Source organism: Dermacentor albipictus, chromosome 9 (genome assembly GCF_038994185.2).
Source record: "Dermacentor albipictus isolate Rhodes 1998 colony chromosome 9, USDA_Dalb.pri_finalv2, whole genome shotgun sequence".
Classification (NCBI taxonomy): domain Eukaryota; kingdom Metazoa; phylum Arthropoda; class Arachnida; order Ixodida; family Ixodidae; genus Dermacentor; species Dermacentor albipictus.
In genome coordinates, this window is record NC_091829.1 from 35,791,313 (window position 1) to 35,803,741 (window position 12,429).

Sequence of the window (12,429 nt, forward strand, 5' to 3'; positions counted from 1 at the left end):
TGGACAAAAAAGGCAACGCCCAATGCAGTGATGCTGATAGCCCGACTCATTGCAAAGCAGTCAAAAATGCATTTCAGAGCAGTAAAATGGACTTTCGGAGCAGGTTTATGAAAGCGATTGCAAGCTATACTATATGGGGCTATTACAGTGGGCAATGCATGTGAAAGCAGTAAGTAGTCACTGGTCATACATTCAAATACTAAAAATGAACCCCCCCCCCTTATCGTAGTCCTTACTGTCGACTGCGACGAAGCGGTGCTGTCATCAGATGTGCTTAAAAAATCACGGAAGCACTTAGATGTGCTATGTGCAGAATTCAGAAGAGTTTTGAAAACATTCAGCATGACTTTGTGGCATGAACGTATGCATAGCCTTGCATATACGATATAGCAAGGCTTAACTAGCGGCGCTTCGTCAGTATCCAGTGGTGAAAGTTAGTGTTCGGTGCTGAGTCAACCAAAATCTTGGTTGTGGCCGTAAGCCACTCTTACATCGTGAAATCGCCAGGCCAGGAAAAGTAGGGGATAGGCGACAAATTCAATAGTGGAAAAGTTATTCACGGCCGCCATGTCTGTGCCAACATGTGCGTTGTGTTCGAAAAATCGAGCAAGACACCATACAGCATCCAAAACTTCGGTCACCGTTTTACATGTGACTTTACACGACATGCGACGGTCACCTTTACATGCTGGCACCGTGCCAGATCCCGCACAGGAGTGCGGGATCTGGCTCGGTGCCAGCGCGCTCGCTCGCTGCCGCCAGAAAATCGAGGTTGTTTAAGCAACCCCCACGCGTTGGGGTAACTCGAGCAAGAAACATCAGTATGATCTCTCGACTCGGCCCACAATGGAGCTAATGCCGCTGCTGGTCCATGCCATGCCACTTTAGATGGTGCAGTAAAACGGCGCTTGAGGGCATAGTTCCATTTTCTGAAAGTGCAAGCCACCCTTTCGGTGCAGAGTGGGCGCAGATTTCCCTTACTTTGATGAAATGTAGCAGGATGTAGCAGAGTTGGCCTCTCGGTGCAGTTCGGCGCAATTGGTGCAGTGGTAGCACCAATGTCATCAGTCTGTCGATTGGGTGTTCCACATGACACACGTACTGCACCTTGCACTAATGCATTGTGAAAAGGGTTGAGAAAGCCACCTCGTTATAGTTCAATCCTTTCTCCATGGTGCCGGCAACATTGCCTCCATCCTAATGGATGAACAAAGTAAACCCTTTGTCGAGCTCTTAAACACTGTTGCAGTAAAAAGGACTTAAAAATAATACTGGAGCAAGAGCGAGTAATGGTGATGTCCTTACCTTCCTTGCAACAAGCTGTACAGCATCAGGATCGAAGGCTTCTAAGCCTTGCATCCGGGACAGCACAATCTCTTGCAGCTGTTTGTGGTTGTAAGGGTGAAAGGTCATCCTGGTCAAGCCCTGCAGGACAGAAAAGAACAGACGAATTAAGAGGTGTGCTACAGTGATAGTAGATGGGCTCGGGCTTTGTTGTGTTGCTGTGCCAGCAGAACATACAATGTGCCTTTACATACATCACATGCATGAACTGGAACTTCAACTACTGTTGCTTGGTTGTTCAATGTACAACAGGCTTGCCATATAACCAGATTCAAAATTTATCGTAATTGTAAATGCAGTCGCCGATAAGTATTTTTCATACAAGGACGGGGTTCAAAAAATCAGGCCTGCCCCGTGTTCGGCAGGCCGAGACAAGGAATTGCAACGATAAAATCAATTTGTTGTTTTTTTACAATTGCGGCATTGTGGAAAAATTGGTAGAGGCCGTGAGTGCATTTCGCATTTGCCTGTTGTGATGCGCATTGTCGTGAAGTGCATATAACGCACGCATGATGTTGACTCCACAACAGTGTCCGTTTAAACTGTGTTGTGCTAATCCATCAGTTCGCAACATTGTACACAAGCGAGCTTTTGCCTTTCCTACCAATACTTGCACATACAAACTTTTTATACACACATTTGCAGAAGTTGCTGGCTGATCTAACCCCAGTTTGCATGCACTGGCATCAGTGCAGCCTGTTAGCGTGATTTTGCGACAGATCAACATATATTCGTCTACCGGTACAAACGTATACCAAGGGTAAGCTCCTCGCAACACCCCTGCTGGCGAGGCCTAACCAGCGCTGCCTAGTCGAGAGACTGAGCCAAAAGTTGTGATTCGATGCAGACTCAACAAAATGGTTCGCAGTGGCTGTATGGTACTTGGGAAATGGAGGAACCATCTCACCAATGAAACTGAGGGCACGTCTAGATTGTATAATTCGCTTCCCAGACATGCGTGTCAGCTTGGTCTACATGTTTTACACGTGCATAATCTGGGAAAAATGCTGTTTTGGTTACAATGTGGTACCGCTTATAGTGCAGAAATTTCCGAATCCGGCGGGTTATGACCCGTCTATGCTATAACTGCAATTATAATTACTGCCATTACTGCCCTACTTGTGGTACCGAACTGTTCTGCCAACTCTGTAAAGATTTCGTTCACATCACATCATCCTTTTACCATCACAATAACTTATTGTTCGGGGGAAGCCGGTGACACATCAGTTGCCAACATTTCTAACACCGTAATAAATGAACCAATCAGTCGTTATCACATCCTCCAGCAGTAAAATGGCATTCAGCTATTGTTATTGGTATACAGCACTGCAGTGATATACTAGACACACAACTGGGACACAAATATGAAGGAAGAGTTGTTAGAAGCGCGTCCTTGTTCGTATTCGTGTCTTCAGTATATGGTATATCTCTGCAGTGAGGCATCCCAATAATGCAATTACAACTAGCCCCAACGCATGCCTCAAGCATTCAGCTACACAGCCAGGCGAGTACCAAAACTTACCAGCCTGCTTGAGACGCGGTTCGACATGAGCCTTTCGGGCAAATCCATTGTGTTGGCAATGGTCAGCACGATGAGCCTGGACCTAGGCTTGGTGGGCCAGTCGAACAAGTTGTAGAGGACTTGCTGCTTGCGTGTCCACAGCAGGTCGAGCTCATCGATAAGAAGGACGACCGGATCGTGCCGGGGACCAGGTCGCTCAAAGCGACGACTCAGCAGCTCTGCCGCCTGTTCTGGTGATGCATTCTCTCCGGTCAAGGCCTACAAGACAGGATTTTTCCTTTTCTTTAGTTAGTGTCAAAACAAACTAGGCCCGCAACAATTTGCCATAACACGCAAAAGAGCACAATGTGAGGATCTAAGTATACCGCATTTTCGTGCACTAAAGTAGGCACAGAGCTGCTGGTGAAAACTCTTCCAATTTAAACTTGCAACGTGCATGAGCAGGCACGTACAGTCGGCAGCAAAAGTTTACGGACACATGCGCTGTGCATCAGCTGCCACCGAGGACAACAATAGGCCAAAGATGTGTCCTCTCGTTGATTGTTAGTGTCAATTTCCTCGCTCAGTATGAGGCTTCTCTATTTTTTCTCTGTTTCTCGTGTAACACGCTGTGGCGGCCGTGGTAAGCTGCCTTGGTCTCGAGAGCAGCGTCATTTGCACTATATCAGTAGTTGCAGCTGGGCTGGGCGCTTTGTGTCAGAATGAAGAAATGAAAAGGTGTCATCCAGCACAAGAAAATTCATGTGCCAGTGAACCACAAGGGGACACATTCCTGTCTTAGCACTGCTCTCAACAGCAGGTGTAGCATTAGTAGGTGGTGCAGAGATGCAGTTTGGCATGGGGCTGCATGGTAAGTAAACTTTTGCTTATGACTGTACATTAAAGTTTGTCTGTGCAAAAACAATGTCACATGGCTACCTAACTTGGTAAAAGCGGCTGGGACAGAAAGCAGAATGTATTATAAATGCTCCTATGACATATGTGAACATTAGGAAAAACACACCCCCTCTAGACCTTCTTTCCCTTCAGGGAGAAATCCTCTTTAAAAAATCATACTAAAGGTGCCCACAAACCTTTTCAGGAAGGTGTGAAATGTGTCCAATGCTAAAGGACATCACCTTATGAACATTTCCCACAAAAGAGCCTTGAAATGTGCGTCGTACAGACGAGAGTTATTACCAATCAAATGCTGCCCATTGTTCCACTTCACATCACTGTGCTGAAACTAAGCAGCAGCAGGGTCCCTGACTTTTGTTGACCTGCCCAACCTAGGAGGTCATAGCATTGACATGTTGGCATCACTCTCCACCCCTACATGTGCCATTGCCTTACCATTCACGAAATTTCTCCATTTTAGTACTGCTGGAAGGTCATGACTTGTAAAGAAGTCAAGCCAATAGCCACTGTGTTTACAGTAGACTTCCGTTATTCGACTAAAGTGAAACTGATTTCTTTTTGCTTAGTTAGAACCCGACCGAAGGTTTTGGCCGGTGCCCCATGCATTTTTATGGGCCAAAACATTTGTTATTTCAATCCTAAACTGGCCTTCGCCGGATAATTTGCACTTGACCAGTCAGCATGCATGTGCCTGACCCCTCTGGTGACCCCAATAGCGACCCCTTTAGTTGCAGTGTCCGTCTTGGCGGAGCTTAGGAGACAGCGAATGTGTTCAACACATGTCACCTCCAGTCAAAAATGCATATTTTCGACCAGCACAGGAGGATTTTCAAGCAATAACCAAAGTTCAAGATGTCCAATTATGGTAGTTAGTAAAGGTGTGCAAATAGTCTAAAAATTTGAAAACCATCGAGTATTATTTTTAATATTCGTATTCGATTCGAAAAGAGGCACATGAACCTTTTTGAATATTCGGTTGGATACGAATATATTGTTGGCTGTGTGGGAGCAATCACAGTTCTTAGCATTATTTCTATGTAATCTAGGAATATGTGTTATTTTTTGCGGAATTTTGTGACGATTTCGTGCTGCTGGCAAAATTTCCCCTGTAAAGCGCGCTCAGTCGCCAGTTGTCCAAGCTTTGCGGAAAAGCCAACCCCTCACTAGCAAGTGTCACGGGCTTGCAGTTTGTGAAGGTGTACATAGAGCGCAACGAAAGTGGATGGAACAACTGTGTGAAGGAATCAAACTGCAATAAGAATTTTCTTTCCGGATGTCCAGACCAATGGGCTGATCCACAGCAGTCCGCCTGTCAGCGTTGAATTAACAGAAGTCGACTGTATCAGTGCATCGCCATGTGCAGGAAAGGTGATGGCAATTTGAAGAAGTCAAAGAAAAGGGTAGCTGTTCATTTTAAGCAGAACTACAGTGAAACCTCGCTTAACCGTAGTTGGCCAGAGCTCAGAAAAAGTATGTACTAAACGGTAGTACTGCTTAACCGAAATAGCATGAGATCGCCCATTTACCTGCCAAAAATGGAACTCAGAGAGAGTGTGATGAAAGGGGAAAAAAAACATGCAGTATTTATTCACTTCGCACGACAAAAGTGTTAATTTCGTTTGGTGTCGTTGCGGCCTAGCAGCACGGTATCAAACAGGGTCACGCAGTAGCAGCGTCACGTTTGATAGCATGAATGATGTCCAATTTTTCTTCTATGCTGAGCATCCAGCGTCTTTTTTATCCGAGCTTCAGTATGACATGACACCAACACTCTCTGGCACGGCGCTGAAGTGATGTTGATGTAGCTTCTCGCGCAAACGCACAGGGCGCTTGGAGGCCGTTCTGATCTCTGAGGCTTGTTCTACGGAGGCCGGGCCACCCGATGGAGACAACGCACCGCCGTGTTTCCGCGACGAAAAGTGGAAACACTGCGTGTTAACCGATATGTATGCAATAAGCTGGTACGGTTTATGCGGATACAAAACACATTATGTTCAATCGCCACTGAGTCGGGGATTTGACTTTACTACTTTTAAAACGAAGATACTGTATAAGCGGGTACGGTTTAATGAGGTTTTACTGCATAAGCTTACTGTTTGCTTGTACAGAAATAACATTTGACTCAGATGTTTACACAAGTACTAAACGGTTTCTTACTAGGCAGACAACGCTGTGGAAGCTAGAGCAATACTTTTCACTACCTGCATTCTAAACCAATAAGTGCTGCATGCTATATGACAGCAAGAAATTGGAATGTGTCGTGTACTTTGGTGCAATGCTGACTTCACACATTGCTGTGCGGTCGCAACATATGAAGCAACTGTCACAAAGAAGACATGGCAGATCTAAGCCTACTAATCCTGCAACAACAAGCAGAGTGACAGCTTGTACAAGTGCATGCATTGTACAACTTCCACAGCGCACTGTCAAAATTTGCAGCCAAAACATAATGAATCACATACTGGAAGCACACAGTCAAGAAAACAACACGATTTGACATAACATTAACACCAACATTTAATAAATCAAGGAGAGGCAAAAACTATCACAAGTCAAAAGACAGTTCACTACAAAATGAACGAAGTGGCCCATTTCTACAATCCTGATACACTTGCCTTAGCAGCATTGCCTGCTAAGTATGAAATAGAGTACAGACGAGTTTGTTTACAATGTAATGTTGTAAGGCACTTTTGAAGTGAACTTGTTGAACCTTTATCGTTCGATTTCACACCCTCTCACTGCAGCACATGAAATGCCAGCAGGATGCCTCAAGAACATGCTTCATGACCATAAAATGTGCCGGCTCACCCTGAGGATGTGACTGTAACACTGTGCGGGGTTGGTGAGCTTCATGCCATTGACCTCGACGAACTTGAAGGATTGAGTGTAGCCACCGTCAACAGACTCTTGCAGCACTCTGAGGACGTCATGAACGGTAGCAGTCTTGCCCGTGCCAGGCACACCCGAAATGTACATGCACCTGTGAGGTATAAATAAACAAGAGCCCTGGTTGTGAATACGCTGGTATCCGAATTTGTTACCCAGATACATGACTAAACTTGTAGCACCACTACCACATTTACTCGATTGTAATGAGAGTTTCTTTTTTTCATGATTTTCGTTGCTTGAACTCGACCCTTGTGTTACATTTGAAGTCCAGCACAATTTATCATTTTAAAGCAAACATTCTAAATCTCGCACTTTCTATTGTTATGTTGGCAGCCTGTATGTCCTGATCCAATCTGTAATCTAGTCGATCGAAGTCAAAATGTGTTTTTTGTGGGAATTGACGCCATTTTTGCTGGGCTTGTGACTGGTGCAGTTACAGTGCTGCAACACCCTGCGGCCTTTCATGCTTCGACTCTGTTTATTCGTGACGTTATGACAACAAAGCGCATTTGGCATGATGCCAGCTTCGAGAGGCGAAAAATTTTGACGGCCGAGAGGGCGGGAAACTGCCGTGACTCGGCGACTCAATGCCAACGATTGAACGATTCACGGATGGGAACACTAACAGAAGGCCCTCTTTAAATCCGAGGCCGGCGGGAAGGGCTCTGTGAACCTCATAGCGACCTGGTAGTGTCCCCAAGTTAAATGGTTTTGTGGCCTCTTAAGAAGTACTTAATCTCAACCAAGCGCGGAGATGATGTGATTCTTGGGCGATCACTTTGGGAGATAGTTTCGCTTTCGCGAGCCTTGGCCCTTTCTGGCACCGATCCCCTCAAAGTATACGGCCGACAGCACTCTTGGCACTGACACTGAGCTTCCATAGCACCAAAAAACACTTGTCAGAGATGCTTTCGGTGACGAGTCAGGTGAAATTTCACGAAAGTGAACCCTTGTTTACCAATTGTGATCTCTTGAATAAAGGTCCCATTTCTTCTTCCTTTGATCTAGCCTTACATCTACGGTTTTATTTTTCTTAAGTTTCACTTGACTGCAAAGTTGACACTCGTGTTACAATCGTGGTCGCGTTACATTTGAGTAAATATGGTATTCTTTTTGGGGAAATCTCATTTTTTACCTGAAACATCCAAGGGCCTAAACAAAAACATATGGCCCCAGCAGTCACTATAGAACTTGACATCTTTTTAATGCAATTCATTTAATTCATAATGGCTGAGCAGTTCCCCAACATTACCACTGTATGCTTCATATGTACATAAACACAGAGGGCCTGAGCTACAGCTTTATTTGCAAACAGCAATGAGTTGCACTCACTCACACCCGAGAAATGAGCGTGTGTGAATGAATGCATTAATCAGCAAGCGAATGAAGCTAGGACGGCAACAAATGTTGTCACGGTGCCTCTCGCACTGGGGGCCTTGCAGGCTAGCTCGAAAGTTTTAGTTCTGAAAGCAGAATACACAACACTTTCGCAGTGAAAATGTAAATCTCACCTCCCAATGAGCATGTAAAGAAAAGAGGAGACAAAATTGTGTGTTTTCACTAGCGTTCTCATGACAAATCAACAAATTGGTCACTTAATTCTATTTTCGTGCAAGAGGATAGGAGAAACGAGGGAAGAATTTCAGTGACTCACCCTCCCGTACCATCTTGCAGCTTGCCCTCAATGAATGAGTAGATGTCCGCAAACTCCTGCTCTCGGCATGGAAGACAGGTTGGCACAGCAGAGACGTGCAGTCTGCGAGTTTGTAAGCACATGAAAGAACGAAAGGAGCATTAGGAGTGACACTTTGAAGGCAAAGCTTTTTAACTCACCGAGTACCTCACCCCCTCATTATACTTATTTTTTGGCTTTTGAAACACTTCAATGTCAGCGACAATGTTCACGAACACCCAACTTTGATTGACTGCACAAGTGTTTTTGCCATTTGCCTTGGTTGGATGGCAGCTACCACAGCTGGGAAGCGAACCCCCGACCCTTTGCTTGGCAGTAGAATGCCGCAGCCAGTGAACTGCTGCGGCCAACTGAACGGAAATAGGTTGATGGGCAATGAATACTGTTAGAAGAGGAACAATTGTGGGAGCTGTTGCCACTCCATCTGCACGCGATCCTTTGGCAGCGAAAGTGCAGGTGTGGCCTGAAAAAGCTAGCTGAGGTTCGGTTTTGGGGTTTTTTCGCACAGTTTGTGGCAACCACAACTGCATCTATCACAGTGGTGCCAAAATGAACTTTGTTCTTAGCGTCATGGGCGGCTTGGAGCTGTAGCACGAGTGTGGGCTCCGAGCTTGGCACATGCGAACCACTGATGTTTATCCTCGTGCTGATTACACAGCATTAAATTATGAGCGGAACAAGATGCAGGACGCAGCAATTGGTCCCATTTAATAGCAATTGGTCCCATTTAATTACAGAAGCACTGAAGTTCTTCGTATAACCTCTGCATGCTTTTAACCGTGATGCATTGTGAGGTGCACTTCTGAGCCTACAAGAGCATCAGAGGGAAGGCGTCCTCAACCCACATCTCACCGTGACTTGGCTATGTCCAGTGGCGTCTGCGGTCCCTCAATGGCTTGGCTCCTCCTTGGAATAGATGGAGTGAGGCACAGTGTTGACATTCTTGGAGTTCGTGGTGTTCGCGGAGTCCGTGGAGTCCCGGTAAGTGATTTCTTCACAGAGGTGCGTGGAGTTCGCACTGAGGTCAGCTTCTGATTGGAAAAAAAAAGAAAGAAAGAGGAGAGAGAGAGAGAGAAAAGAAAGAAATGTGGCACAGACCTTGATTATAAATGCTTCTTACTTTGCACTAGAAACTATACTGCATCGATTTCAAATTGACAACAGCTTCAATATAACTAGTGACATTAGAGGAAAAAAACAGAAAGGCATGACTATTAAACTACCCTGATTTATGTGAACATTGTTCAATACAGGGAAGGAGCAGACAACAGAAGCACAAAGGCCTGTGCTGTGAATTGTTAGCAAGAATTTTCGAACACTTCAGGGTATCTTGAAACATTGCTGGCACAGATGTGAAGCAATGCATGAAAGCAAGGCAGACCAAGAATCTTGGCGTGCACCTGAGAATAATGAAGCTTATTGCTCATTTCCAAGAGCTTTTAAGGTTACTTTGGCTCTGCTTTTACTCTAACCCTAAAGTACTACTCCACCCAGCATACTCTCGTAGACACATTTCTGTTTTATCCACATACCTTGTGTTGCTTCTTTGGTGTCTCAAAGTCATCATCCTCTTCATCACTGGACGAAGAGGAGCTTGCAAAGACTTCATCGAAGTTGGGGTCCTCATCGTCACTTGTGTCGCATTCCTCTCCCTTGTTGAGCTGCAACTTTCTCGGCTTCACACCAAGGTCAAGTTTTCGTCTGCTCCGTGGAGTCTGCTTCCGCTCTGTCTCGCTGGATTGCAATAAGCATGCTTAATCAACATCACGACAAAGAGACATCTGCCGAGGATTAACAATGCTAACCATTAAAATCCAACAGTGACAACGAAACAGGCAAAGTTGATTAGTAATTATAAGTAGCTTCTTCGATGTGCACTGTGAAGAATGTGTTTTTCATAACTCTAAGCTGTCAGCTCCTTTCATTTAACTTTTAGTCTGTAGTACAGTGTAATTGGGTACAGTGTATTGGGTAATAACAAACAAGGTTTGCTTTGAGCACACATCTTTTGTGGAATACTGTACATATACACTATATTGATGACAATTTGCCTTTAGATGCAACCAAGCGCAGCACAATTTGACAAGCAACACAATGTTTTTAAATCACAGTCACCTTTTCAGAGACTCTTCTGTTGCCTTGTATTTCGGCTGCTTCAGGAATTTGAATAAACTTGCTCAAAGCAGGTACCGTAAAAATCCGTACATATATTACGAGGATTTTCCTCTATCATTAGTGTCCGAAATCTACGCCTCGTGCTATACGCAGATCCGAACCACAATTTTAGTCAGAAATCGGCCTCAAAGTTTTGGTTTCATTAGTGCTGAATCGTCCTCATGATCCTCTAGCATACAGGAAGTGCCATCAAGAGATGGTACAACTTTGGCTGCCATAACGATAATGTGCTGACATAGCAAGCGAGCTTAACTGCACAGATCATGACTGTCTCTAGGAAGAGTTCTCTGACAATGAACTGTTTGAAGGCAGTGCAACCAAGGACAAAGATGAATGGAGAGTGAAGTCTGATGTACATTGTGAAGGTATTGGGCCGACGCCATGTGGCGTAGAGTTGCAGGCACGAGATGGTAGGCAACTGTGTAGAGTAGCAGGCACGGGACGGTAGGCAGTGGTGTGTGGTGGGCAGGGAGAACGTGGAAGGCGTGTGTGTGTGGTTGGCATGCGGGGAACGCGGGACAACGAACTGCGTGAGTGAAGTAATCGGCAGAGCAAGCTGCTTGCAGTGCGGCAGGGCAAAACGCAGACTGCGTGTGTGTGCGTGCGCTGAGGATTTTGCGAAATAAAGAACGTACTTGACAACATAAATGCTTTCGCCGAGTTTGCTGCACCTGTATAATGCATACAAGCAAAACTTTTATTCGCCTTTTTGTCCAAATACCGCCTTGTATTATATCCGTATTATATGCAGGTTCTTATGCTATTCCTCTGATACCCTTTCACAATCAAAACACTTCCAAGAGGATGGTCAGAGATTGTCTGATGGGCGAAATCCTTTTGCAAGCATAATTTATTTTTCGTAAAACATGACGAAGCATAAGATATACAGTCTATGCCCGTTACAACGGACCCATGTACAATAGAAGTTAGGATAATGGACCATATTTCAGCGTTAGCTTGCCCTACCTATTTTATTACTGCAACAAAGTTCGCTTTTTAACAGACCATGCTACAACAAACTATCGGCTACAGTGAATGAAATTAGTGGCAGTTTTTGTCGAAATCGGGTGCATAAAATGGACTTTTGCCGTGTCAACAGGGGCTGACAACTGACTTGCGAGGGTCAGCCGCCGATTGCGGCTCACTATTGCGTGTTCGAGGAAGGAAGGCGGGGTCATAGTGCGTAGTCTTCTTTTACGTGCGAGGCATGGGGGGAGGCGAGGAAAAGGGGGTACTACTCCAGCGGCTGCTGCTTAGGCGCGGCCACCGTATCTTGAAAGCAATCTGCGAAGCGGACAAAGTGTGCCCAGTGCCGGTAGCTTCACATGCGCTGCGCTTTCGACTTTTAGTCCGCATTGAAGCAAGAGACAGCATGAAGGTCAATTCGCTCACTGCTGCTGCCGCACTTCCTCACTCCAACTTTTTGACAGCGACTTTCCGTGGTCATAGAGTGAGATGTGTTCATGTTTACCAGTGCGCGTGACACTGTATTTGCTAATTTAGTCAGTAAGCAAATGTTTACAACTCTTTACGGGCGATAAAGCTACGTCCTACCCTTAGTTCACATAGCTGTCTACTAATTTGCTATCACAATCGATGCTTCACCTTTTGGACGAAACTGCAACTTTTTGTTTGTTCTCAAGTTTGGGTGTTCATCACTTAAACTTTGCAATAACATTGTTACACATTGCGACCAAATTTTCGGAAGTGAAGCGTTTCAGATATTTGCGTCTTCGGATAAAACGGACATTTTTTTTTTCTGATTATCAGGGTTCTCTGTAATGAAAGTCGACTGTACATAGCAGAATGAGCCCAAATTCGTAAACCTTAAGGGAATTGAGGGAGGGTTGGCAAGTATGTCTCCTAGCTTGCAACCATTTTGATGGTTTTCATTTAACTCTGCCTGGAT

At 45.1% G+C, this 12,429-nt stretch overlaps 1 protein-coding gene across 1 annotated transcript in view; it reads right to left on the reverse strand.

Annotated features, from left to right (window-relative positions):
- The window catches only part of Orc1 (origin recognition complex subunit 1), a 34,682-nt gene that overhangs the window by 8,774 nt on the left and 13,479 nt on the right, over window positions 1-12,429 (reverse strand). The window contains exons 9-14 of the mRNA XM_065437895.2: window positions 9,878-10,079; window positions 9,198-9,376; window positions 8,307-8,408; window positions 6,572-6,743; window positions 2,867-3,124; window positions 1,306-1,425 (exon numbers count right to left, since the gene is read on the reverse strand). Of these exons, the coding sequence (XP_065293967.1) occupies window positions 1,306-1,425; window positions 2,867-3,124; window positions 6,572-6,743; window positions 8,307-8,408; window positions 9,198-9,376; window positions 9,878-10,079 (1,033 nt within the window). The remainder of the gene's footprint in view (window positions 1-1,305; window positions 1,426-2,866; window positions 3,125-6,571; window positions 6,744-8,306; window positions 8,409-9,197; window positions 9,377-9,877; window positions 10,080-12,429) is intronic.